This window comes from Amphiura filiformis, chromosome 5 (genome assembly GCF_039555335.1).
Source record: "Amphiura filiformis chromosome 5, Afil_fr2py, whole genome shotgun sequence".
NCBI classification, from domain to species: domain Eukaryota; kingdom Metazoa; phylum Echinodermata; class Ophiuroidea; order Amphilepidida; family Amphiuridae; genus Amphiura; species Amphiura filiformis.
The window spans coordinates 17096089-17123799 of record NC_092632.1 but is presented as its reverse complement, the minus strand read 5'-3'; the positions used below and the strand labels follow the sequence as shown (position 1 = coordinate 17123799).

Here is a 27711-nt window from a genome sequence, read left to right as displayed (position 1 = left end):
CTTGCAGGAGCTTCAAGGACTGAGATATAGATAATTTTCATTTTCAATGTCGGCCATTTTGAAATTTTGGCAGCCATCTTGGAAATTTAGGTCCCCTGTTGATGTAAGTGATACTATATGATTCCTTGACCCTACAAACATGGGTGTAGACATCATAATTATGCTGCTAGGAGCTTCACTGGCCTAGTTATGTTGATTTTTGTGATTTTGGCAGCCATTTTGAAAAAGCGCCTCACCGCCTCATCCACCGCTGGCCAATGTGTAGGCAAGCGGATTTCAAAACCTCAATGCATTAGGGTCCCAAAATACCTGCCTCCATGAATCCCCTGGGGAGTGAGGTTAGCATAGCCCACAGTCTATATGTGCAGAAAACCTCTTACATAGTAAATTTAAGAGGTCATTGCACTTTAAATGTCCTTGCCCAAAAACGACTTTACCCACACACATTGTTTTTGGTCATCTTTTTGTGAACAGAATGGGTCAGTTTTTGAGTAAGAATCTTAAAGTAATGCACCCACGCTTTTCAGGAAATTATAAGTTTTATGTCAGGTCAATTTGCCAAATATGGGTAAAAATGCTAAATTTTGACGCTTTTGGCTCAAAATTAGGGTCAAACATTTTCAAATCTCATTGATATTGGTTTTGTTTGATAGATAATTTCAATATCTTTCATTAGACACCAAAATGTGAAAATCGAGGCTGTTGTTAATAACTCGCATGCATAATACGAATTCTACAGGAAAACGGGTCAAATTTAATGTCATTGACCTCTGATGTCACGCCCCACCGCTCACGACACTCAAGACTTCACTTTTCAGATGTCCCATGGGATGTTCTATCCAACTATCATAACAAGACACCTGGTCATTTTTGTCAAAGAAATTCTTGCTATCTCTTGGACCAATAACTATCTTTGTGTGTGTGTTGCTATGGTGGTGTTGCAATGTCCATAAAACTAAATCCTAGCAAAAATAAAAGTGTATACAGTAATCATTCTTGTTTGATACCATTTATAGTAACTGTACAATTCTATGGATTCCTTATCTTTCTCTGACATAATTTCTGTACAATATTCACTTTCCACAACATGATTGATTTGATTATTTAATGTAATGGCAAAATGGTGGCATTCATGAGGATGTTTATAACATATCAATCAGTAACTTTAACATTATACACTTAGGTGTGACTGGCTATTTACATCAAAACAAGTGCCCTTTTTGCACAGTTAGAGTTAGTGTGAATCTTTTATATCGAAAACACTTCCTTGTTTTTTCAGCACTTTTAGGTTTTATTGACTTGTTCAAATCTGTTTTGAGTTTGTACCCTGGATTTTTGTTTAAAATTCAATATTAAATCAAACACTTCATGTTCAATTTCTAGAAATGTGCCGAAGAACTACTTTCACAAGTCTTGTGGTTTACTTTTAGAGTTAAGAGCCAGAGTTGTTCAAATATCCATGCTTTCCATATTTTAACACACAAATTGTGAACAACAAAACCTACTTAACTTTTGACTGCTTCATCATATTTCCTTGGAGCCTTTACAATGCATGCATAACTTTTGTTAATACTAATCCAATAAACGCATAATTTTAGGTGGCATTTGATAAGATCAAAGTGCACTAATTTTAGGAAGAGAAATTTCCAGACAAAACCAAAGACTATTTCAGCTTCACCTTACTACATTAAGAATTGAACACCATTCACCTGCTTCAGCAAACTCAGTCTGGTTTGCTACTATATCTTAACACAACCTGGTCTACTTCTTCATTCTAGGGTAGACAATTATTATAGCATCTTATGAAACACTGATATCATCTTGAGTTGTTTATCTCAAGGAATACATTACCACATGGTTGATATGTAATCATACATCAAGAGGTTTTAATACTACTTTAAGTTAAATTGTCAATATTTTCATACCTTTTAACACCTTTTAACACTAATACAATGTTTTAAATGTGTCTGTTTCAATGATTTACTTTGGATATAATGTTTGATTATGGTTATCTTGACTCTCATTCACAGTGATATGTGTGATAGGATATGATCCAACCAGGACAAGACAGCAGTTGAAAATTGAGTTATTATCATCAACTTACCCAGTAATCAACTATTGCTGAAATTTGCATGTCTCTAGTATACTTGGTTTTGCAATTACTTATATGTATTTGTATCTTAATTTCACAATTACCACCTTTGGATCAGATTGTGTCACATATATTATCAGAATAAATTTCTTTTACCAAAATCAAACAAAACTAGAATTTTACTCACGATTGACGGGTTTCGTCTATAATGGTTGATATACATCTTCAGAATGATAATGGTTGATCCTCACTTACGGTTCCCAAGTGTAGATGTTGTATTGTGATGAGTCAGGAGGGGATCATATGCGAAACAGTCAATCGTGAGTAAAATTTTGGTTTTGTTTGATTTTGGTAAAAGAAATTTATTCTGATAATATATGTGACACAATCTGATCCAAAGGTGGTAATTGTGAAATTAAGATACAAATACATATAAGTAATTGCAAAACCAAGTTTTACTAGAGACATGCAAATTTCAGCAATAGTTGATTACTGGGTAAGTTGATGATAATAACTCAATTTTCAACTGCTGTCTTGTCCTGGTTGGATCATATCCTATCACACATATCACTTCTCAGATCCCTGCACTTTAAGGCACCAACTATTACATGTAGGGTCAGAGTAATGGCCGTAAAGAATTGCCTAATGGTGCATATGGGCTCCTGTGACATAACTGGAATTCTAGGCACAAACTCAAAGTGCCATCACATAAACATCCCACCAGCAAATAAGGGCATAGACCCTTAGTTCTTGTTGGGATATTTAGAGGAGGGAGCTCTCTATTGTATGTAACATTTACCCTTCATAATAAGGAAAGGAACCCATGTGCACCATTAGGCGATTCTTTACGGTATTCTTACTTGCAGGATTTTTATTCATATGACCACAAAACAAGGTCAAATTTAGATTACCGAGAGTATTTGGAATCAAGGGCATTTGCTGCTACGGTTTACAGGTCCATGTGGTAATTTATCTGAAGAAACAAAGAAGGCTGAAGGGTGATTTCAGATGGGTCAAGACTTGAGATCTTTGATAATCCTCTCTTTAGAGAAAAAAAGACTTTTTTTGAAGAAATAACCCTTCAGAACAAAGACTGAGCAGTAAGGAGGTTTATATGATCCTTCAGAGCTGTAACCAATGAAACAATTGCTGTTTGCTCCAAACAACCTTTTGAAGAAAAAACATTCATTGAAATACTTGCTGGAATATTGCCCTGCTGGGTTATACATTTCAAGAATGACAATTTTGTTGAGACATTAAACACTTGTTTTGATAACTTATGCTGTGTAAAACTATGGGATACTACACTGTGTGTTGTATACCCATGGAATCTTGATGATACCTTCATAGATCTACACATGATGCAACTCATAGAGAAGGAATTTGGCTGTGTATTCCATGTGGCAGCTATTACCTCTTAGGCTCTTGCAACATTTCCTTCTCATGATAAATCGCCATCAGTATGACTGAAATCTGCACAAGAATGTAATAGCTGCCATATGTCCAGCACAAAAACCTCTCATCGTATTTTTCCGCAGTCATTGGTTTTAAACCACTTGCCTCAAACTGGGAACTCAAAAACCTATAGTATGTCCCTAAATATTAATAACAATGGTCATTGATTGAAGAGCATACTGCATATGTGTTTCTTTTTCTATGGTTTCTTGTATTCAGCAGGCAACCTGTCATCCAATAGGTCTGTTTAAAAGTGGAGTAGGTGATGGTAGATCAGTCTTCCATTCTCACATGTACATCTCCAGATCCAACATGACACATCACTTCTTGAAAGGTTTCTTGCTGGGTTGCTGAAAGACAAGCAGATAACCAAATGTCAAACATTAAGATAGACAACATCCATCATCTTTCTCTCTGGATCACATCATGACATATTTTGTGGATCACCTTGGGGCAATGAGACTGAATTTAATCAAACCTTGCATTCATAACTTGCTTGTTTTCCAACCTAGGGGAGTATTTGGAGTAACAGGTTATACAACTCATCTAATAATGTATTCATCCAGGGTATTCATACCTGCAAATATAGAAAAGGGGGGGAAATCCCCTAGTCTTGTTTCTTGGAAATATCACACGCTTTGTGCTTCAATTATAACAATTGACACGTTTCCCCTCAGTCACACTAACACTGCACACAAATTGGATTTTCATCTGAAATTGTAAGTACCTACATGTATAATACCACAAGCATTTTGTTAACAAATGACTGGTACTAGCTAGGGTAACATTGATAAAGCCTAGATATATTTGTGAGGGGATATGTTACAGTTTTGTTCTAGCCAGCTCATTTGAGAAGGAGAGTTGGCAGACACAGTTTGCCCATTACTATTGGACTTACCAAGAGCCCACTTTTTAAGTTAAGCATTACAATTATAGAAGTCTATAAGATGGATGGTAAGTTCTTTGTTTATATGTATTTATGAATATTATCAATCATCCAGGTAGATCAAATAGTTGACTAAATTATAATTCTATTCAACTGGACTTACTATTTGTGATGGCTACGGTATCACAGGTCAAGAATACAGAGCCAATTCAAGACCAGTCGGCCTGATGATGCGTCATGGATATGACGTGATACCGTAGCCATCACAAATAGTAAGTCCAGTTGAATAGAATTATAATTTAGTCAACTATTCTTTGTTTATAGGTTGAGCAAAATATTACAATTTAGGGTATCAGTTATCTTTCCGGTAGTTGCATGCTCCTGTGTTTGAATGTGCAGAGGATAACACACTTCACCCCTGTTTGCTAACGAGGACCTATGATTATGATTAATCCTACCTAACCGAGGACACACACACGATTTCAAGTGACACACCATGGACAACACCACCACACCCGAAAAACATACTATCCAAATGTGACCCGTCCTGAACCCATTCAACGAGGACCACTTTTAAATGCATTTTTACGTTATTAGCGTTGTATAGCCAGCAACCGTGGACATCCACCGTTGCAGATGTGTCAACGTTTGTGATGTGTGTATCCTAATGTAGGTCCACGTTTGCAGGTAATTACAAATGCACACCCCTCACCCACACACAAACAGATACTTGTTTGCATTTCTACAAGCATAACCAAGAATGTATCAATGACTGTATTATTATACATACAATTCACAGATGGGGGATGAATACATGAAAAAACATTGTTTTCTTTCCTGTGAGTTCTTGATATTCCGATAGGATACCCTGTTCCAGTTACACTAACAAATTTGCTACTACTACTCACTGTAAACTAAAACCAACTTAAAACAGTATATCATGATAATCTGATCTACAATGTAAGGCATGATCAGAGCTCAGGTAAACGACCTGAAATGAGTCCTTGATGAATTGACGACAAATTCTTGTAACGAAACAGGTCTTTATCAAGAAAGAAAAACTGTTGGATAAGTATGAACCCTTTTTCGTAAGTGTAAGAAATATTGCCTTAGAGAGGCTTTTGTAAAGCTCAGGTTAACTGGCAAATCACATGACTAATGTGAGTGCAATGACATAGCAGTTACTTACCCTGGCCTGGCTGGTGAGGCAGGCTGAGTTGCATTATGAGTACATAGACCCAAGTTTTAATATTATGGGTATGATACACTTATCCGCGGGGGTGTCATAGAAAGTCGACGAGTCCAGAATTCCGTAAATTGAACATTTTCATAAAAATGTTTGGAATTAAATGAAACTGCTTAAATGAGTATATAACAGGCTTACTTTGATTATATTATGTACCTTGGAATTTGAGGGCGGGAGAACTTGAAATTTTCGCAACTTTTGCAAGATCATATCTATAATGTAAAAGGCACCTCATGATGCCTTCCTGCAACTAAACTAATGGTATATACATTGTATATCTAAGTTGCGGTCGTTCATTAAATGCCCACGTATGTGGTTATTATGTGGTCAAAGTAAAATCATAGACCATGTTTTACACACAGCCTGAAGTCCACTTTCATCAAATTTGTACACTGTGTTTTGAACTTGACTTCAGAAGTCAACATCTAATGACGAACCAGAGCAACTTGTGTGTCGACTTTTGCAGTACGAAATCGCAATTAGAAGTCGAGTTCATAATATTTATTTGAAGCATGAGCAAGTGATGGCATAAAACTTGAAATCACAATTTTGAAGTCCACTACCTTGGTAAACATCCTGTCAACATATAATTTATGCTGATCCTTAATCATAATCTGAATTTGATGTCGCAATTGAAGTTGACTCTCTCTGGGTAAACAAGGTCTATAGCTCCGTTTATGCTACACAAAAGTTGCAATTCAATTTCGGGGTCACTCACTATCAAAGGTAGTGTAACAAGTACAGTTGCGATTTATTGTGACTCAAGAATTTGGTGTTGAATGTTGCTTTGGTGCAACATTAAAGTAAATTCAATTAAACTTTGTCGCTATCAAATTGTATCTTTTGCTAGCTAGTATTAACAGTTAGCCAAATTAATTGTAATTTTATATCTGATGAATGACCCATCATGCATGAATCTAATAAATCAATTGTAAGTAAGGCTTCAGGTAAACTGGTCCCCTGAATTTCAATGCAGATGATTTCAGAGATCCACAACTTAGTTTATGACAGTCCTCTGTAACAATCAGACATGGGGGTCAATCATCTTGTCACTTTTGCTTGTGTAAAATTGGATCTACCTTAACAAGATGGATTGAACTTTTTACAATACTACGCCATGAGAGAATATTCAAATATAACCCTGGTTCAAGAACAACTTGTTACAACAGGATTGTGGGGGCTTTTATCTCCTGTTTCAAGTTTGATATCAACAAAACCTTGAAATTGGAGATTAAAAGTCCTCACAATCCATTTGCAGCAATGTTTTTCCTGCATATTTCATTGTGCAATAAGCTTTTAACATAGGGGAGAGCGGGGAGTGTTCGCCCTAGGGGTAGGTTCGCCCACCCCTTGTTTCTCAGCACTGCGGCTATCGGGGAATCTGGTGATGGCAAAATTAGGTGACATAGGTCATTATAAACTTCTCATATTAGCTACACGACATACAGGGATGTGTTCATCAAACTACAGCCAAAACAAAAAAATTGCACCAAAACGTAATTTTTTCTTGCATTAATAATATTGTATTACCATTAATACATAAATACATATAGTTTTAATGGAAATCTTTATTGGGAACATATGGGATTTGTCAAAGATTTAATGCAGTTATAAACTCCTTATTCGATTTGTATTTTGCACACCCTGAAGAAAATACAAAAATGTACCCAAGGGGCACGTTAAGCCCTTTTGAGGATGGGGTATGTTAGCCCCATATCTTCCCAGGCGGACTTACCCCAAGTTGGAGGGCTTAACCTGCCCCATCAGCGTATTATGCAAAATATTTATATTTATACCATTAAACAAGGTAAAACTACTGAAAAGCATGTTTTTTAAAGTTATTTTGTATCAGTATTACTCATACCACCGTTAATGTCCTAATCCATAATCTCCCCGAAGTTGTAAACATGATACGTTTAAGCTCACTTTGGACCCCACACCCTGACCCTGACCCGACCCCTGCAACAAATTTAGTGACTCCCCAGATGAGAATGAATGCCATGTATACTCTTGCTAAATGTTTGCATTTAATACGATAATGTTATGCAATGTTTAAACTTTTTTTGTGATTAGGGTGAACTTACCCCACCATATGGGCGAACCTGCCCCAATATGGGGCAAGTTCGCCACTTTGCAAAACTTTTTGTTTGCTCTACCCTGTTGCTATTGTAAGGCCTATGGTTCTGGGATTGTGGCCGTATATAGCTAAGACATAGGCCTTTCACATGGGCTAATCAGGTCATCCCTAACCTTAAAATTGACATCGCTAGGCTGGTCAGAAAAATATAGGGCGAACACTCCCCGCTCTCCCCTACTTGACATTTCCAATAAGTCATCAGGAGTAGCCCTAGCTTTGCAGCACAAAGGCAGAACTGAGCTAGTTTTACCTCAGGAGCCAACAAAACTCGCAAATGCTGGTACATCACTGAAGTGGGTTATATTTTGATCACTACTAAATCTGGCATATAAATTGCTGGATCTTTATTCATTTACACGTCAAGAAACCACATACCGCCATCACAGAAAACTGTTACAAAGCTTGCCAATTTAATACCGATCAAAGTGTAGCAATATCGTGTAACATTAGCACTAGAAACCCAGATAAATGTTGTGTTACCTTGATTGACAGTTTGAGAGCATCTATTTCATCCTTCTGTTTGGTCAGCTTGTCATTCATTCCACATAGGTGTTCGCTCATCATACTCAGTTGTCCCTCATAGCTACGTGTCGTTGTCTGCAGCTCATCCTGTACAACAATCAGATCAAATTACAAATACAGAAATGCGGTTAGAAATAGAAAATTGATCAATGTCTCGCCTGTGGAGAGTTTCAATGTTATTCCTTATTATAAGCTAACACAAGGTAACATGATTTTATTCATCTTCAGTTTCACATCCAACTATCGACATTAGTTATGTTGCACACATTTTTCTGATGTGACATTTTTTAGGTTTGGAAGATGGGGCCAACTTCTCTCCTAAATTTTAACTAATTTTATATCAGAATATGCACCATTCACACAGGCATGTATGATGTATCAACCTCCAGGGGTGAAGGCTAGTAATTGAGAATTTGGTTGTTGTTGGAAGTAAGAAAGGGTCTAAGAGGTTGAATTGAGACATACATTTACATTTATCTATTTACACCCTGATTTAACTCTCTCAAGAACTTTGCTATGCCAAATGGTAAGTTTTTGGAAACAAAATGTAGAAAATTTAATTGAGATTACATGTAGCAATTTTCTTGCAATCTCATTTTCACTGCACCCAAATGGTGATGTCAGAGTGAAACACTAATGGGTTCTGACCCATATTTCCTTAGTGACTTCACTACTGATCAGTGTAAATACATGATTCATCATTGGTGATTTAGTTAATCCAAATTCAATGTATTTATTCACTATTCTGAGCTTTGGATCTGCTTATCAAAAAATCACAAATTATCTTAAACAATCCAACAAACTCTTTGCAGGAAAAGCCTGGAAAATGCACAAATTTGGGCTATACAAAAGCCTCAAAACGTGTTGAAAATAAATAAAATTGCGGAAATATGGAGTAATAAAAAGTAGGAAATCAGCCAATTGCCTGAAAACTGGCATGGTTCTGATTTCATAAGAGAAATATGCTCCATGATGAAGATAAATGAAGATAACAAGTTAAAGAGAGCTGTCTGATCAACTTGACATTATTAGTTACCCCATGTTGAAAAATATCTACAATCTAATGCCGTATTCCATGAAGCCGACCCGGGAAGCCGAACCTGTTTTTTCATGAGAACAGGGGTGACAATTTTCTCCTTAAGTGAACTAGAATTTCTATTATCTTCCGACTTGTTCGTAAACTTTGCTGAAGGAATTTAGTTTGATAATCTTACTGAAAAGTAGGCCAGTGTCTTCCTTACTTTTTAACAGTGCAGCCATGCCATGCGTAAAGTATGAGCGAGTCTTAGGATACTGTAAAACCAGAAATGTTCGCGTGCATTTTAATTTCGCGAATGATGTTGAGTCGCGAAAATTTTATGCCGCAAATATTTTGATCAACACAGTGAAAAGTGACCGCCGTACTAAGTTGTTCATTCCTGTTTAAAACGCCAGTGCAGTAAGCTTACATGGAGTATTGGGGAATACTACTATTACTAGTACCTTTGTAAAACTAAAGCTAGAAGATCAGTTCTGTAATATTATAATACCTTTGTTTTCTTTGAAAATAAATGTTGAAGTTCATCAGTTTGATAAAAAAAAAATAATACCCCATCTTCTTGCGGTCGGCATGTTGAGATGACCTATACCACTGCGTCTGTGTGTAGGGGTCCAAATGTTGAATACATAAGTTTTTATTTTTCATCACAAATTTGCATAGAGTAAGTATTCAGCTTTAGAAGATCAGTAGAGAAACCCGATAAATGAAGCATTTAATCAATATTTTGACATCCATTTTGTCGAGTTTTAGCAAAAAATAATTCCCCATCAGCCACCACCCCCGTAAGATGAATGGAAATTGCCAAAACTTTTCATTCACAATTATGCTAATAATTAGAAACAACAAAACAGTAGGATATAGTAAACAAATAAAGTAAAAGTAAATAATATTAAAACATTTTAAAGACACAGGTTAATTGATAATACATTTTTTTGGACCACTACTGATGTGATGTTTATTTTATACTTTCAGAAAATGTTAATTTTTATGGCTAAAACCAAGATGGCTGCCAGTCTGCACCTGTTCCGGTGGTGGTCTCAGGAGGCAGATTTTGCGATTTGGAAAATATTTGAAAAAAATTATTGTTGCTCATAGAGGTGATACCACTATGACTGCTGCCCCATGGAATATTACTCTAATAGATCCCAGTGGAATTTCGACATGCAGGGTCAGCATTTACAACATGTCTGAAGTAAGCTTAAATTTGTTATAGGCAACATGCAGTATAATATACATGCAATGCTTGAACTTGACAATCGCGAAATTTTCATGCCGCGAATATGTCTTATCTTACTATAATTTGCCTTATGTTGTATGCGTGTATGTATGCGTGTTGGTAAAAGGCTCCCTCAGTTTTCATCCGAGCCTCGCCAAATTCGCATGGGGATGCAGAAAAATACGGGAGTGTCGTAAGCTACCTTCGGTCGAAATCGGAGGTCGAAGGTCAAAGGTCAAATTTTAAACTTGGTCCGATTGGGCTGTAATTCATACGGAGATCAAGGAAAATACGGGAGTGTCCTAAGCTACCTTCGGTCGAAATCAGAGGTCGCAGGTCAAAGGTCAAATTTTAAAGTTGGTCCGATTGGGCTGTAATTCATACGGGAGATCAAGGAAAATACGGGGAGTGACCTAAGCTACCTTCGGTCGAAATCGGAGGTCGAAGGTCAAAGGTCAGATTTTAAACTTGGTCCGATTGGGCTGTAATTCATACGGGAGATCAAGGAAAATATGGGGAGTGTCGTACCCTACCTTCGGTCGAAATCGGAGGTCGAAGGTCAAAGGTCAAATTTTAAACTTGGTCCGATTGGGCTGTAATTCATATGGGAGATCAAGGAAAATATGGGGAGTGTCCTACACTACCTTCGGGTCGAAATCGGAGGTCGAAGGTCAATTTTTAAACTTGGTCCGATTGGGCTGTAATTTATACGAGAGATCAAGGAAAATATGGGGAGTGTCCTAAGCTACTTTCGGTCGAATGCAGGGATCACATTTGGTTGCGATCGGTAAAGGATTGGGCTCAAAATCCATGAAAATGTGCATTTTCAAAAGTCAGTGGCCATGGTATAAACAATTGCACTTGCTGCCTGTGTTCTATAAATAGCTCTGATGCATTCTGATTCATGTACTTGAACTTGGTAAAATCTATATTAAGCCAATGTCTTCCACTGTGGGTTTTGAAGGGTAAAAGGCTCCGTAGCATACGGCCATACGGGTATACCTCTAGTATGGTTAATTCGCAAAATTTTAAACCGCGAATATTTCTGGTTTTACAGTATGTTTCGCATCATGTGAAAGGACTATGCAGGTAATGGGGAAAGTACTACCTATCTGTACATGTATATTAATGAGGAGTATGTAGGTTATCTAAGTGTGTTTGACCAATGAGATTACAGAATATTCTTATCAACTAAAGGATAATATCTATAGAAAGCTCTCTGAAATACACATGGTTTAGAAGTTTGATCAATTTGGCAAGATACTATCAAAGGAAGCTCGCAATGAATCCACAGGTGAGAGAAGAGTTTTATGATAAATTTTAAGAGATAATACATTGTATCTATGGTAAGTCTTCAGCAAGCAATAACTTGTCCTCCTCTGAGAAGACACAGCCTGCATTATACAAGTCAAAATTTCAAAACCAACTGTGAAGTAAGCCAAAGGTGAGTTTGAAAACTTGGCCGAGTCATGTTTGTGAATTGGTAATCAATTGGGATGAAGCAGTTGACAAGTGATGATCCAGCGGATACATGTATCTGGTACAAAGTATTGCTGATTTGGTTCACTTCTGCAGCATGGATATATCAAAAGCAATTGGGCTATTCCAGATGAAATCCATACACCCCTATGGAAGACATGATCTTATATCTCCCAAACAGAGAATGTTGGGGATTAAGATTACCAATGGCAATACACATGGTAAAACATTATTAAAGATATGCTTTTGTTCATCAATATCATCCAAACAAACTTCAGGATTGCATGATAAATTACAAAAAAACAAAAAAACAAAAACAAGGTCCCAGTCAAATTCTGTGATGATACTGCAAATCAGAGTGGCTTCCTACAAACTATGAGCTAAGCACAATTTTCTTGTATCTTATTGAAAAGAGAACTATCTGCATGTCATGCAAGTAGGTAAGATATCAAACAGGCTAGTTCATACAAGCAGGCAGGTAGTTTGACTATGTCCAATTGATACAAATTTCCTCTCTACTACTGTTTCTTCCCGTTGGCATTTATGACACTCTTCAAGAAATAGGGCATCTTTACAAAGTTGACACTTTCCATAACTTTTGACTTCATATGAAGCAATACAGGTGCTACCATTTCTAAAGTATCACACAATTTTAACCATATATTACACACTGCCTCAAGAACCACTACCCCAAGCCTAGGTTGGTTTGCACTGAGTTTGATCCACTTTAAAAGATTTCAAAGTAAAATCTTCAAAATCTGTAGAATTCTGAAATTTGGGGAAACCTTGTACAACTCTAGACCCCAATATTTGCACAGATAGGGTTGATACATGCTCTCTGGTTAGCTTAGTGTTGATGATAACTCAATCACCTAGGAACTATTACTTGATTTTAATACTTAAGTAGTATTTGAGTTAGGAAACAGGTTCACAGATAACTATGTCACCATATCATGCCTTATGATTATAACATGCTTTATGATTATTCTTGAAAATCATGTAAACCACCGTGAAATGGTGCGATGCATATTTGTTCCTGTTTCACTCTAAGCTCCTGTAACATATATCCTGTTTGAGACTATGGAATCCTGTGGGCTAGGGAAAAATGTTAATAGATAGAATCATATAAAGGGGGAGGGTCCTTAAAATGCTTTTGGGTTTGAATCAATGAGGTAGAACCAAAGAGTACATTACACCGCCATGTTTGTGTGTTGCTCATGGTGGCCAAAATAGTGTACCTGTGGATTATTCTGCTATGCGCCCAGCAAACTTTGATTCAAAGCTTATGGTTGTTTGCGTTCTCCATGTAACACACTAAGCGCTGCATGGGCAAACATTAGTAACACTCAAGATTAAATACACCAATTATCATTCCAAATTATCACAAGTGACAAATCAAACGTTACACATAAGGCAATTTTGAGTTGGTACTCTTTGAGTCTAATCTCCTTGGTTTGCAGACTTCTGACCAACAGAGCTGTACAAGGGCATTTTGTCAGCACGATAGACACGCAACCGCGTAAAAGCACTGACGTCACTACCAAACTTCAGGTGAAGCAAAGTATAATGAACATGAGTTCACTGCTCTAAATGTGAAGACATCTCCATTGATGATGGATACATGGATGCATATCTTAGCTTAGTTCATCTGTGTTCATCAAAACCTACCCTACAGGCTTCTACAAATTTCTAATCATTGTCAAATAATAACAATGATTTCTAGATGTTGTGTGTTCTATCTATGCATTATTGACAGCAATTTTAATTCCAACGAAAGAATTCATCGTCGGCGACAGGGCTCAGACATTTTGCTGGCGGCCAAGCAGTACAAGCCGAGACATGTTTGCACATTAATGATGTGACTTGCGTAAACACCGCCCGTGAGGCTAATGACCCAAAAGTCACATCCTAAATGGGTCAAAGCTAGATTAACATGAATAAATATCAACTTTGTAGTCAATGCATGTACAAAAATAAATATATGTATCAAGATCTTAATACACCTCCTACCTACAAGAAATGAGGTTTGCTCAATGCATCTGCTCGATTCTCTTGTGGTCTCATCACTTAGCAAGGTTGCTAGCTCTCAGTAAAGTAGATCTCTGCCAATCCTTCTTTATAATGCATTGTTAGTGAGAGTACTTGACCAAGTTTCTATCCTACATTGTAACGTTGTCAAGAACCTTTTCTTCTGTATACTTTTGACTTTCTTTTCTTTTAGTTTTTTATTTTCATTTTTTCACCATCAATGCTAAAAGTTGGCTATGACAAACTGCAGGTCTTCTATACTAAGATGTCTGCCAATCCATTGCTTTGTTATTCTTAATGTTATTGAGAGTACTTGACCAACTTTTCCATCCTAACTTTGGCAAGAACCTTTTCTTCTGTGTAATTTTGACTTTTCATGCAGTAGCTAGGAGAGTTGATGGAGAGAGTTACCTTCAATGCTGAAAGTTGACTATAAAAAACTGCAGTCTTCCATAATATATACATTCATGAAAAAGTCTGGAAATTGTTTAAAAAAAACCTAGAAAGGTGCGTAAAATTGGACAAAATCACCTGAAAATAAATTCGATTTTGGGAATTTTAACATCACAAAAATCTGGTTCCAGTGGTTTGACTTGAAATTCTGATCATGCCTGATGTCAACACGGTGAAGCTGAACAGTCTCCAGAAAGATCTCATTTATTACAGGCTTCCAGGTGGATGGACAGAGCATAAATTGAAATGGTTTAGTCACATTTCGTGAGTTGTCAGTGGGGCAATACTTGTCTTGGTTGCATGCGAAGGGGATCAGTGATATCAGTTGACCTACTTAGGGCGCTGAAGCTGCTTTAGTTACTGAGAAAAGGCTGGCCCTTTGTTTTGATATTTGGGTCATTTGGAGCCCTTGACCTTGAATATCTGGGCCACAACTGCCAAAAGTCACATCTAGGCCTTTAATTAAGTGTACCAGTCCAAATGAGCCATGGGTCCTTCGTAGTTTTAGAGCTAGCCTTGTCAATTAATGTGATGCCCCTTATTTTTAACATTTGGGGCCCTGGGGCCCCATACTAGATGACATACATGTGTGGGCCTATTTGTGAATGTATAATGTTGTTATTTTTATTGGCTGAAGAACGGTATTCTCTGGTGAAAAGGTGAAATTTTTGTAATTTTGGGTTTTTACTGGGGGGGGGGGCAACAGGGGCGAAAGAGTTCTGACTGGGGGCATTTGCCCCCTCATGCCCCCTGTGGTGCCGCCACTGATCATATATAAGAGTTTAGGGGCTGTGCAATAATCATGAGCCCTGGGGAGGGTAAAATTTGGGGGACACATTTTTTGGCAAGCCAAAAGGGAGAGGTGCAAGCAATTTTTAGTAGGTCGAAAGGGGGCAAAGCAATTTTGGCACACATTTATCTGGCACTTTTTAAATAACATAATTTACAGAGGCTTTGGAAAATATTAAAGAAATGTTCAAATATGCAAATTTTCCTGCACGATATGCTCTAATCATATATCTAGACCATTTTAAAGTTTGGAAATTGGGATTGGAACCCAAATATTTGGCATGTGCAAAGGAGGGAGGAAAGATTTTTGGCAGGCTGAGAAGGGGAGGGGGAGCAATATATGGCATGGCATTTGGACATTTTTATTCCCAGGGCTCATAATTATTGCACAGCCCTAATATAGTTGAGGCCTGGAAATTGGAAACATTTGAAAAATACAAAGGATCATTTAACATTTGGGTGAGGACAATGCAAATATTAAACCCCTTAAATGTGCCAAACATGGAGTGAATTCCCTGGAAAATCAATGCACTCTGCATGTTGTTTTTGTCCCTCCTATCCCTAGGTGCCTGTCATTCCCACCCATAAAATATCCTATTCTTCCTCCAGTCAAATATTATTTGAATGAAATCACATGCAATAACCAGCCGCAAGATATGAACCTAATGATAACAAATGCAATAGACATCCAGCAGGAAATTACTTGTACATTTGTGGAGAGTTTAACAAACCTGAGTTTGTAACAGTGAAACACCAATGTCAGCTTTTGGCCACCTATGCATTTGAAAACGAGTATGCACACAATGCATGTTTTTGTTTTGTTTAATTATATCCCTTAACTTAGTAAATGGCAGTTTTTTCTTGTTGCAAACAGCCTCATAAAAATAGTAGAGATGTATACAGCACGGAATAATGTAATATTAGCACTTCAGATTATCCATTCAACTACTTAAACTGAGCGTTTTCTTAACGTCTGGTCAATGACCGATAGGCAGAATGGATCTCTGTTATCATAACATCCCCTCTTTAAAAATGGATTGACCTGCTAACAAAACACAAACAATTTAAACTTGTAACCAAAAGCGGGAGATACCATTACACACAAGTGGGTATTTTATCACACGGTGATAGCACCCTGTTTTTCAAAGTGGACGATTCAGGAACAAAAGGGTTCAATTAGTATTAAAGCAAAACACCGTTACTGAGTCAAGGATCTATAATCACAATAGTATTCACTTGATCGTATCCAATTGATTTGGCAAAATTGAAACAAGTCATTGAATAATGCTTGATATTTGATTGTTCTCAACTACAAAAAGCAATATTATTGAAATTTTATTCTATGCAGAATGTATGGCATGTTCAGCAGACAGGAACGCACATATTTCTTATGTGTCAATTTTGATAACAAAAGGTCTATTGATCAAGGTATTCAAACAACGTTCAGATATGGAAGTTATAAATATATAATCAGAAAAGCAATTTAATTGTTTGTTACAAAATTATTAACAATTTTTTCTTTCCACTTTAACAAAAAATATCTGAAATTTTATTTTAAATCATTAAAAAATGCAATATAACACCAAAATTATAACAAGAACAGTTTGAATGAAATGCCGTTGGATAATTCTGCATCAACAAAGCATGTGTTAGTGCAATATTGTAAGCTTATGCCTCCAGACTCCGATGATCATAACCGCTTACCAATTCGGTTAATAATTAAACCAAACATAAGTCTTGAAAGCTCTCATTTACTAAACACATTTGACAGGCTCCCTAAGCTGAATCATGGTATGCCAATTAAAACGGTATTTGTCACGGGACATGTTTAGCTACGGAGACATAAGATGAGTTCAGGCCGTGTAAAGGACCGGGCATAAAGTTTCTTGACTCGTCGCAAGCTGATTCTACACATGTTAACGAACTCCTAGTCGAGTACAATGTACTCTACGATATGATACATGATCATAAGGACTTGTCCCTGCCATTAATGTTTAACTGTAAAACTATATACATGACAGATGGCGCTGCCAAATAATGTTGACTTTTCTTCTCCACTCTCTCGCCCCTCGCTGGTTTTGTAAGAACCACTACCTACTCAGACACAACAGAGAGGAAAAGAAAGGCGGGATATTGACCGCTGTGACGGATGGCCAGGTTTGCTTTTGCAGGATGAAACTCAGGCCACTGGGTTCAAGAAACCCAATGAATAGGTTCATGAATGAGCGTTCACATCAATGATTCATTAAATAGTCGCTCCTTCGGGCAGGGTAAGGAAAACATGGATCATACAAGCTATACAATGCGGACAGCTAATTGTGTCATTTCTTAATAGCTTATTCATTAGATAATTTAATATGCTCTTTACTTTAATTACTTACATCATCTGTTTTCAAATATTAACCCTCATAGCATTGAGCCATTAATTAACAATCATGTCTTCAAGCAGTTTACAGCCTAGGTCCTTTTGCTCAGGGTCGTCAAAGTGTCCTAATTGTATATGGTGTGGGTTCCTGGGTGCGGGTGTTCAGGGAGCGAATAGGAGGGGGAATGGTGCTTGTTCTGTGCTGGTCCTTGGTTGTCTCAGAGATCTGGTAATGTATGTTACTTAACCCTAACATGCCCAGGTTCTACGAAATACTACTTGATATATGCGCTGTTGTGCGTGCATCCCACATGGTGTTATGATGCAATCGTCCTAAATGATATATAGACACGGTTTCGCTGGCCAGTGAAGCCCAACCTGTGGCAAAGCGTCACCGACCTTGTGCTTGGCATTTGAGGGGTCTCCGGTTCAAATCCCACCCAGAGCAAACAACTTCTTCTTTCTTTTCTCTCTTTATTCCTTCCTTCTTTCCCTTCCCATCGCCAAAAAGCCCCTGGGGCATTGGGGTTAGTTGACAACTATCGAAACTCAATATAGGCTTAATTAACCCTAGCTAACACGCCCAGGTACTACAAAATACTACTTGATATATGCGCTGTTTGTGTGTGGTGTGATGACACAATCGCCTAAGTGATATATAGGCACGGTTTCCCAGGCCAGCGAAACCCAAGACCTGTGGCAAAGTGTCGCCGACCTTGTACTTGGCATGCGATGTATACCACAATTATACTGCCAAAGTCCCATGGTTCAGCTTTGGTGCGGTAACCGCTCTAGTTCAAGAAATAATTGACTTTTTCCTCTATTTCATTTGCTTCTAATTTTTTTCCTTCAATTTTTTTTGTCTTGTTCTGTGGCAAATAAGTGGTGCAGCAGGCCTGCTTTTGCTGCATAAACTATTAAAAATGTCCTTCACTGATATTTTAATGCAGACATGGATCCACTTACCAAAGTAGCTAGCAACATATTACACCATTATCTGACGATCCCCTTAAAAATCAGACAAATCTTGATCACCATATAAAGAAGCTAAAAATTTACCTAGAGTTAAACAATTTTGCCTAATAATTGCTTAAAAGGATGCAGAGTACTTATGTGCTGCCTTGCCACTAGACCCCGCACTAGACAAGGCATTATCAGTAAATTTATGATGATACAATATGCGGTAGTTTGAGGCGATAGGCAGCAAACATCCAAGTATAGTCTATATAGGCCTATATAATATCTACCTCCAGTCAGGGGCACTAGCTTTGAAGTTCAGCATGTGCTGCGTTGGCTTAGCGTATATACGCACAATTTTGATCGCGCGTGTAAAAGTATGTACAAGCAAGTAACGCTGAGCTAATGCAGAACACGCTGAACTTCAAAGCTAGTGCCACTGACTGGAGGTACATATAGACCAGGCTTCCTCAAATAGATTTGTTGAAGCGCCACATGAAATAAAAGAAAACTGCAAAGTGCCACTCAATGGCTGCGAAGTCGCTGCGGGGGAGTGAGAGGGGGGTGGCCCCCCTCTGAAGCTATCGATTTTTGAAATTGGAGGTGCAAATGACGACATTTGGTGCAACATTTTGTACTAATTTAGCCTGTCTTTACAAGGATAACATGGGAATCGAATTGTTTAATGTTGAAATATAGAATATTGGAGATATTCCTGCAAAGTTTGGTCAAAGGGTTTGATTTTTATTTTTTTTATATTTTTTTTAATTAAAAAAAAAAAAACATGGCGCCAGCGCACCACTTGGGAAGCCACGCACTCACAAGGACAAATGGGAGAAAAAATCTAAAAAAATAGGGACATTCCTGAATTTTTTGCAAAAATAGGGACACATGGTAAAATCGCTCTCTTTTATGCTTTTTGTTTCAATAAAAATAGGGACAGTCCCTATTAAATAGGAACAGTTGACAGGTATGCTATAGATATAACCTATCTTCTCTAATAAATCATGCAACACTGTAAAGCTGTGTACTTTTATCCAATGTTGTTCAACTATAAACAACTCAAACAAATCAATGATGTATAGGAATTAAAGGATCGGATAGCGACGTATGAGACACAAATTTCAATATTCTGTATACTAGGAATGTCCTTCTTATACTTAGTATATCTTTTTGATTTTGTAAAATTGGCGATATAATACAAATTTTATGACAATTTTGACATTCAACAGCCCTCAAAGTCCAAAAATTAAATTCCTTTGGCAGATAGGTAACATACACAAGAAGGAAGAATTCCCGCATGGTTTTACCAAAAACCAAAAGTAAAAGTTAAATATCAGTAATTTTTTTCTTAGAAGCTTATATTTCATGCAACTTGAACACAAAAGTAACGAAACGTAACATTTTTCATATGATCGGCATTTCTTCCTTGCTAAATACACTTTCAGTACATAGCATTGAATTTATAGAGACTTCCCCAATACTTCGCAAAAAAAAAAATCCATTTTTCATTTGGGATTTCTCTTCGAAACTGTGGCACATAATTCTTTATCTTTGGAGCAACAAGCTCGCTTTAGCACCTTTTTAGTACATAGACAAACTACAGATCAGACCACCAGCTTTGCTGTGTGTGCAGTGAAGTCGACACTGCAACAATTTTGGCAAATACGCAAATGAACGTCTTTCTTTTCAAATATATGTACACATTGTAGGGCTTCTATTTCTCCATGCCTAGTAACCCCGGCTTGTTTGCTAAAATGAACTATACTGCTCCAAGAAAGTATCCTTACACTTGGAAAAATAATCACAATTTCCAAACTGAACTAAAATTGGGGTAACTTTGTTTTTTTTTTTAGATGCACTATTTAATCCGGCACATTTTGACACCCCATTGAATCCAATGTGACTTCAAAAGAGCTGACAAATAAAATGCAAGTTTTGAAAAGTACAGAGAAGTAAAAACTGAAATAAATACTGCTTTAAATACAGCTTCATTGAAGAAACTGTGTAGCCTCTTTGTTGCGCTTGTTGGAATCTTTTTGCGCCTTGTATAGGCCAATTTGTCTCTTTTAAAACTGGACCTTCGTCTATTCAATTGCTTGTAACTGTACTTCTTGAGGTCATATTGGATTCAATGTGGTGTCATAATGTGCAGGATTAGATCTATTACAAAAACAAATTTACCCCAACATGGTTCAGTTTTGAAATTGTGATTATTTTTCCAAGTGTAAGGATACTTTCTTGGTGCAGTATATGATTTTGATTACAGTAAGCCAATGAAATGTGGAATTGGATCAATCTTGCTGAAATGTCCTACAGAGGGTGAGTGTAGTTTGAAGTACATGTGGTCAGCAATGATCAGTCTGAGGGGCACAGGGTACTGCTGGGCAATCACCATGGATGGGAATTGGAGGCATTTTCCCTTCAACAAATTCAGTAATGGCAAGTTTCCATCACAGATATTGGTGTTTCCATTCACCTTACCAGGCAAGCAAGTATAGCCATTCATGCCAATGTGAGACAGGCAAGATCTCCACAACATCCCTTCACTTCCAGAGGGCCTTCAGAATGCTCCAATCAGTTCCCAAGATGCTTCATCAATGATGTGGCAATCAAGATAGTGGAGGTACTATCAGTGATCATGGCAAGAATATATTTGAAATTACTAGAGGTGAAGGGAAGTGAAGGATGGGTTTATAGAATTATCCTTATGAGTGTTTTCCCGGGAGTGTTTTTGCTGTACAATGAAATGGTATCAGCCTATAGTGTATGTTACTTGCTTATACTTACTAACTTTACTGATTAACCTTTTGGTCTGAAATGGACATATCTCGAAATGCCAAGAAGGTATGACCCCCTAAGTGGTGTCAATGAATGAAAGAGAAAAAAAGTAAAGAATGTAATACAAATATTTCCTCACCCGGGGGTGACACTCATCATAAGATACAGGTCAATATTTTCATATCTCAAAATGCCATATTAAATCATATTGTGGGTCCTTTACATATTCTTGAAAATGCTATGACCCCGAGTGGTGTCAAATGAAAGAGAAAAAAAGTAAAGAATATAATAAAATTATTTCCCCACCAGGGGTGATGACACTCCTCATTTAAGAATCTGGTCAAAATTCTTATTTTGGGTCTGTATCTCGAAATACCTAGAAAGTATGACCCCAGGGTGACAGTGGTATAGACGAATCCAACGAGCCAAGTCATGGTCAGGATTTGGTCGGCCATGACTGGGTCCCCGCAGCACCAAACTGGTGTTGTGACTGCCCAATTGGGTGGATTAAAGCCCCTTAAAATTTGATGTTAAGATTCTTTTGTGTTGTAAACTGTAATCATTCTTTTGTCTACGTGTAACACGGGTGATAGAATGCAGTTTAAAATACCCTCCAAGGCCGCATCATTTCACATTTTAGGTGAGATGGAGCCGACAGGGACCCAAATATGGCTGCCATTGAGGTGTAGGAATGCGTGAAATTGGATTCGTCTATACCACAGAATACTGCGCAAGCCTATAATTCAGCTATGGTGCGGTAACCGCTCTAGTTATCTCAAAAGAAGCAGTGCTGAAAACACAAATATGACGCTAATTTGAATTACCAAACACAAACTTCCAACATCAATTGACTAAAATGTCACTAGTGAATTGGCACTTGCAAGGGTTCATATAGACCACTTGACATCACTGTTTATCAACAAAGGCGAGGGACTCGTCTGTCGATATGCTTGAACGAGCCGCAACACTGTTCAATGGCTTTCTTGTACAAAATGAAATGTGGCGGGCGATTTAAAATGCATGTGCCCTTAGCAAACTACGATGCGTCACGCACACTGCAGGGCAAAGAACAATGGAAATTGCCATAATGCGCGCGCATACTGCCGGGCAATGACATCACATGCCAAGTGGTCTATACAAAGAGAATGTGACATGATCTGACCCAACCATGCTGAAATAATGAAAGTGAGATACGCAAATATAAAAACATACGAAACTTGAACATATAAAAAGTTCAGTGGTCGGGATTAGACATTTGTATGTAAATTTTTTTTTAATTGCTGACCGACCGATCCAATTTCCGAAAGTGATTCGAGGACAAGTAAACCTGTTTAATATGACAAGGGAGCCATATGCACCATTAGGCAAATGTTTACGGCAATACATTACTTAGATACACTTCAGTTTCAAAGGCAAAATTCTGTAAAATAATAGTACCCTGAAGTTTTGCATTTACTTTAGTAGAGTATTAGTAAAAATTACATATCCTGATGATATCCATATGCATTTTCAGCAATTTTAGCTCATTAACTACATTTGTTATTAATAAAAACAAGATACAAAGGATATGATTGTATTATGAAAACCACATATCCGATTTGCTTCAAAAAGACATCAGTGTACTTTCACCTACTCAATTTAATAACATGCTTCAAGTATTTTTATTTTCTTTCAAGAAATCCAGAAAAAATATTTTCATGCACAAAATACTGAAATATTTTCAAAATATTCTTTTTATAGAGTTTGTTTACAACATGTATACAACAAGACAAAATCAACAATTGTTTACAACAAGACAAAATCAATAATTTTTGAACTGATTTCACATGATTAAAAGTTTGGGATGAGCAGAAAATACATTTTGGAACCTCTACATCAGTGGTCCGCATATAGCGGCGCGCGCGCCACTTGTGGCGCGCTGTGGCTTCCCGAGTGGCGCGCGGCGCCGTTTAGATTTTAAAAATAAATAAATAAAAAATAAATTAATTAATTAAAAAAAATAAATAAATAAAATAAAATCAAACCCTTTGATCAAACTTCATCCATAATATCTGCAATATTCTACACGGCTGTTTGATGTGATTATTTATTAGTTTTTCAAACAAAACATCATGTACAACCCAATTTTAGGCAATGCTAATGTATGCTTTTGAGTCATTTTTACCTTTAAATTTCCCCTCTTTTACAATATTATTCACTTTTACAGAATGTTTTAAAGCTTTTCAGATATAGAATGTATCTATTTATGACAAAATTGTGGCGCTATTTTGTTGCTAAAAATTACTCTTTCAAGCTTTTAATACAAACAGTTTCTTTTATTTTTTTGATGAAATATGCTTATAAAATTTGTTTGCTGCTTGTGATTCCATCTGTTTTAAAGGTAGCATTGATCACCTACCCCTTGCAAATTAAAAATGTTAAACAATGCGATTCCCGTGTTATCCATGTAAAGACAGGCTAAAATAGTACAAAATTTTGCAACAAATGGTGTCATTTGCACCTAGGCTATAATTTCAAAAAATCAATAGCTTCAGAGGGGGGGGGACACCCCCTCTTACTCCCCCCGTTGGTGCTAAAGCACCGCCATGGCTGCGAATTTGGGTGGCGCTTTGCAGTTTTCTTTTCTTTCATGTGGCGCTTCAACAAATCTATTTGAGGAAGCCTGCTCTACATTTAAGTATAACTATCTATACTGGTACAACCAACTAACTGAAATCATCCAATTAATTTGCCATTCTGTGTTGAGGAAATCACATTTCCTTCACTAAATATGCACTCAAGTGATTATTTTAACAACTAATTTTTACAACATGGCTTTGTAGTGGTTTAAAGCTTTGAAGTGGTTTAAGGGGTGCACCATTAGATTTCCAAGGAGGGGCATGGAAGTTTTTTGGAAAAAAAAAATCCTACTTGTGAGACAAAAATAATTTTTCCCACCTAATGCTGGATAAAGGTACACTTAAAATTGGAATAAAAATATATTCCATCCCCTCTGAAAATCAAATGGTGCACCCCTAAATAATAGCCTGAATGCATGCAGTCACTAACACGCAATCACCAGACACGCAAGATGGTGTGCAGCACGCATAAAGTGTGTGCAGCAATAAAGGTAGTGTGATAAGGTGATTAAGATTGTGTGACCATCCTCTCATATCATGACCCTACACGCAAATCATACATCAATTAACCTAAATGCATGCTTAATTTAATACAATCACACATAAAGGAACTTCTCCAAAGCTAGAGCACGCAAAGGAACATTATCACACACGCAAAGTGTTGCGCTAGTTATCTAACTCTACCAATCCAATTCAAATGGCTTCAACATCACGCTATCAGTCTTTGGTTGCCTGTTTGCACCAGTGGTCACGCACAAATATATGTGCACGCATGCTGGTGTACACAGGGTATTGATGTGTCATCCTGTGGAATAATGGTTGAGTCCACAAACTTGCATGACAGCTATGCCTGGTGGAAGTAAAGAAGTTGATTCCATATACTAAAATAGGTGTGTAGGGAATATAAACTTTTTTTAACCTAACCAATTTGTCTAGACTTATACATGTTGAAAGAGCCAAAGTGTCACTACTCTAGTTTCAGTCTCAATTGTGTTTCAATGAATATGACAGTATGGGGCAACTGAAATTTCAATCAATTCTGCTACAAAGAATTTATATACATTAATACCAACAGCTAGCTACATATGATTGAGAATTTACATTGTGGGGAATAGAGACAAGAGAAGAAAGCCTCATAAAGGACAGACAAAAGACAGACATCATCAGGGACATACCATGGCAGCTGGTGCCAGAGGGAAGACTGATCTCTAAATAAAAATATTTTTGTAAAAAATTGTGAAGTAAGAACAAACATTAATGTTAAATTAGCCCTTTTTGGACCCCGTTTCTCTCCAAATTAACTGTGACAAAATTTTCAACAACCAGCCTTTTTAAAGAACATCTAGACTGGTAACCAGTGGTTTAGATTTAAATTTATGTATATGGTCTAGGCCACAAAATTCCACATATAACATTGTGTTCTATGGTTCTACTCATCTCTTTCTAGGCATGTTACTAAATAGTGGTTTTTGTCAGGTGCTGCATCATATGGGGCAGAGGCAGGGCAGGGGTTCCCCTCCCTGTGATTTTGAGAAAAGAAAAACAATAAAGCATTTTGAAACTATTTTTGCTGAACCATGAAATGGTATCAGCCTATATGAGTGAATGTTACTTACTAGCTTACTAGCTTACTTACTAACTGACTAACCATTTGGTCTGAAATGGACATATCTCTAAATGCCACGAAGGTATGACCCCATGAGTGGTGTCATATGAAAGAGGAAAACATAAAGAATATAATAAAAATATTTCCAAACGTCAGAGGTCATCCAGGGGTCATAGGGGTCAAAAAAGGTCATTTTAACCGAAAATGCTCCGATTGAGCTTAAATTTAAATGCAATGATCCTTATGACATTCTAAACATGTTTCAAACATTTTTAATGACCTTAAAAAGTTATTTAAGGTCATTAAGGGGTCATAAAGGGGTCAAAGGTCAAGTTTTTCAAAATGTTCCAATTGAGCTGAAATTTATATGCAATGATCCTTATGACATTCTTAACATTTTAAAAACATTTTAAGATTCATTTAAGGTCATTAAGGGGTCATAAAGGGGTCAAATGTCAAGTTTTTGAAAATGCTCCGATTGAGCTGAAATTTTAAAGCATTGATCCTTATGACATTCCAAACATGTTTAAAATATTTTAAAATTCATTTAAGGTCATTAAGGGGCAATAAAGGGTCAAATGTCAAGTTTTCAAAATGCTTCAATTGAGCTGAAATTTAAATGCAATACTGCCGAAGCCACATGGTTCAGCTATGGTGCGGTTATCGCTCTAGTTTATTTTCGATGTTAAAAATAGTTTCGGGCAGTCCTGACAAAAGCAATGTCATGATTTTTTGTGTTTTCAGTATGTTAAGAACTCAACATAAAATTCAGCAATTTATTTCATCACCCCTAACAACTTATACTGGCACTACCCTGGTTCATTTTCCTCTCGTATTTTACTAACACAATTTGACTGACTGAATGCCTAAAGTGACACCCAATTTGAATGCATGCACCCTTCTACAATGAGGTAATGCAATCTACTCAGGTAATACCCCCAAATCCAATCACTTAGCTTGTACAAACTTAGCACGCAATGTCCGTATTTCATGCGCTATTTACCCACCTAAACCCATGCACTTCACAACTATTCAATCATTTCACACCATCACATAAATCTGTGCTAGATGTAAGAACAACAATCATCTCATATGAACTTCTCTTGACCCACCGACCAACCAACCAACCGGACCTGATTCCTCTATACTGTAGATGTTGGATGGGTGCAAATTTATTTCCAATGGTATACATGGGCCTCGTATAATTTGTCGGTTAAGAAGAAGGGCACATAGAGGGCAAACGGATCATAGAATCGCTGCAAGCGCTAACAACCAGTGTGGATTGATTTCCGATGGGACTGCGATGCCTTAAGCTCAATACATTCATCTATGATTCACTCACACACACACATAACATCAAACCTAACACCATGCAAGCTACGTTTCTCTTGCATCTATATGCATATCGAATAACCATAATAGCCATTTTAGGCATCATCCATTTTGCCCTTTTCACCCCCAAATTATGAAAAGTTTAAATAATTAAGGTGTCCCTGAATAGTTCAACGCTCAACCTTATTTACAAATTTGAATTTGTTTATTTCAGACTAGAATGTGAATTTCTAGCAAATTATGTCTCTCTCTTGGTGTCTTGCTTTCTCTGAGTTATCAATATCTCTAAATCTAGTATCAGGGAAGAGTATTTCCTCAGAGTATTTCAGTGATCCAGTGGCAGATCTAGTGCAGTGGCGGATCTAAAGGGCCCAATTTGAGAAGAATTTAAGAAAAATTGTGGACTGAATGGTCTGGAAACGGCCGTGGAGTGGCCATCGTGACTGCACTTGCGCAATACAGGGGTGTGTGAGAAGTGATAAACTTTTGTAAAATAAAGGCCACTGAAGCCTTTTGGTGAACCATTTAGGCATTGTCAAAATTAAAATTAAAATTACAGTTTGAAAAAGAGAAAAAATTGGTGAAATGAATCTGGCACAGACTTGCACATGTTGTCGTACCAAGACAGTGGCGTAGTTGGGAGAAAAGGCAGGTGAGGTATGGTGACTTTGATGGGGAGAAATGCTCCCAAAATACAAAAACCACTACTT

General features: G+C 37.2%; 1 protein-coding gene across 1 annotated transcript in view; it reads right to left on the bottom strand.

Annotated features, from left to right (window-relative positions):
* Positions 1-2111: 2111 nt before the first annotated feature.
* Positions 2112-27711, bottom strand: part of LOC140152731 (protein phosphatase 1 regulatory subunit 21-like) — a 191687-nt gene continuing 166087 nt past the window's right edge. Inside the window, exons 18-19 of the mRNA XM_072175210.1 lie at positions 8297-8425; positions 2112-3897 (exon numbers count right to left, since the gene is read on the bottom strand). Of these exons, the coding sequence (XP_072031311.1) occupies positions 3868-3897; positions 8297-8425 (159 nt within the window). The 3' untranslated portion in view covers positions 2112-3867. The remainder of the gene's footprint in view (positions 3898-8296; positions 8426-27711) is intronic.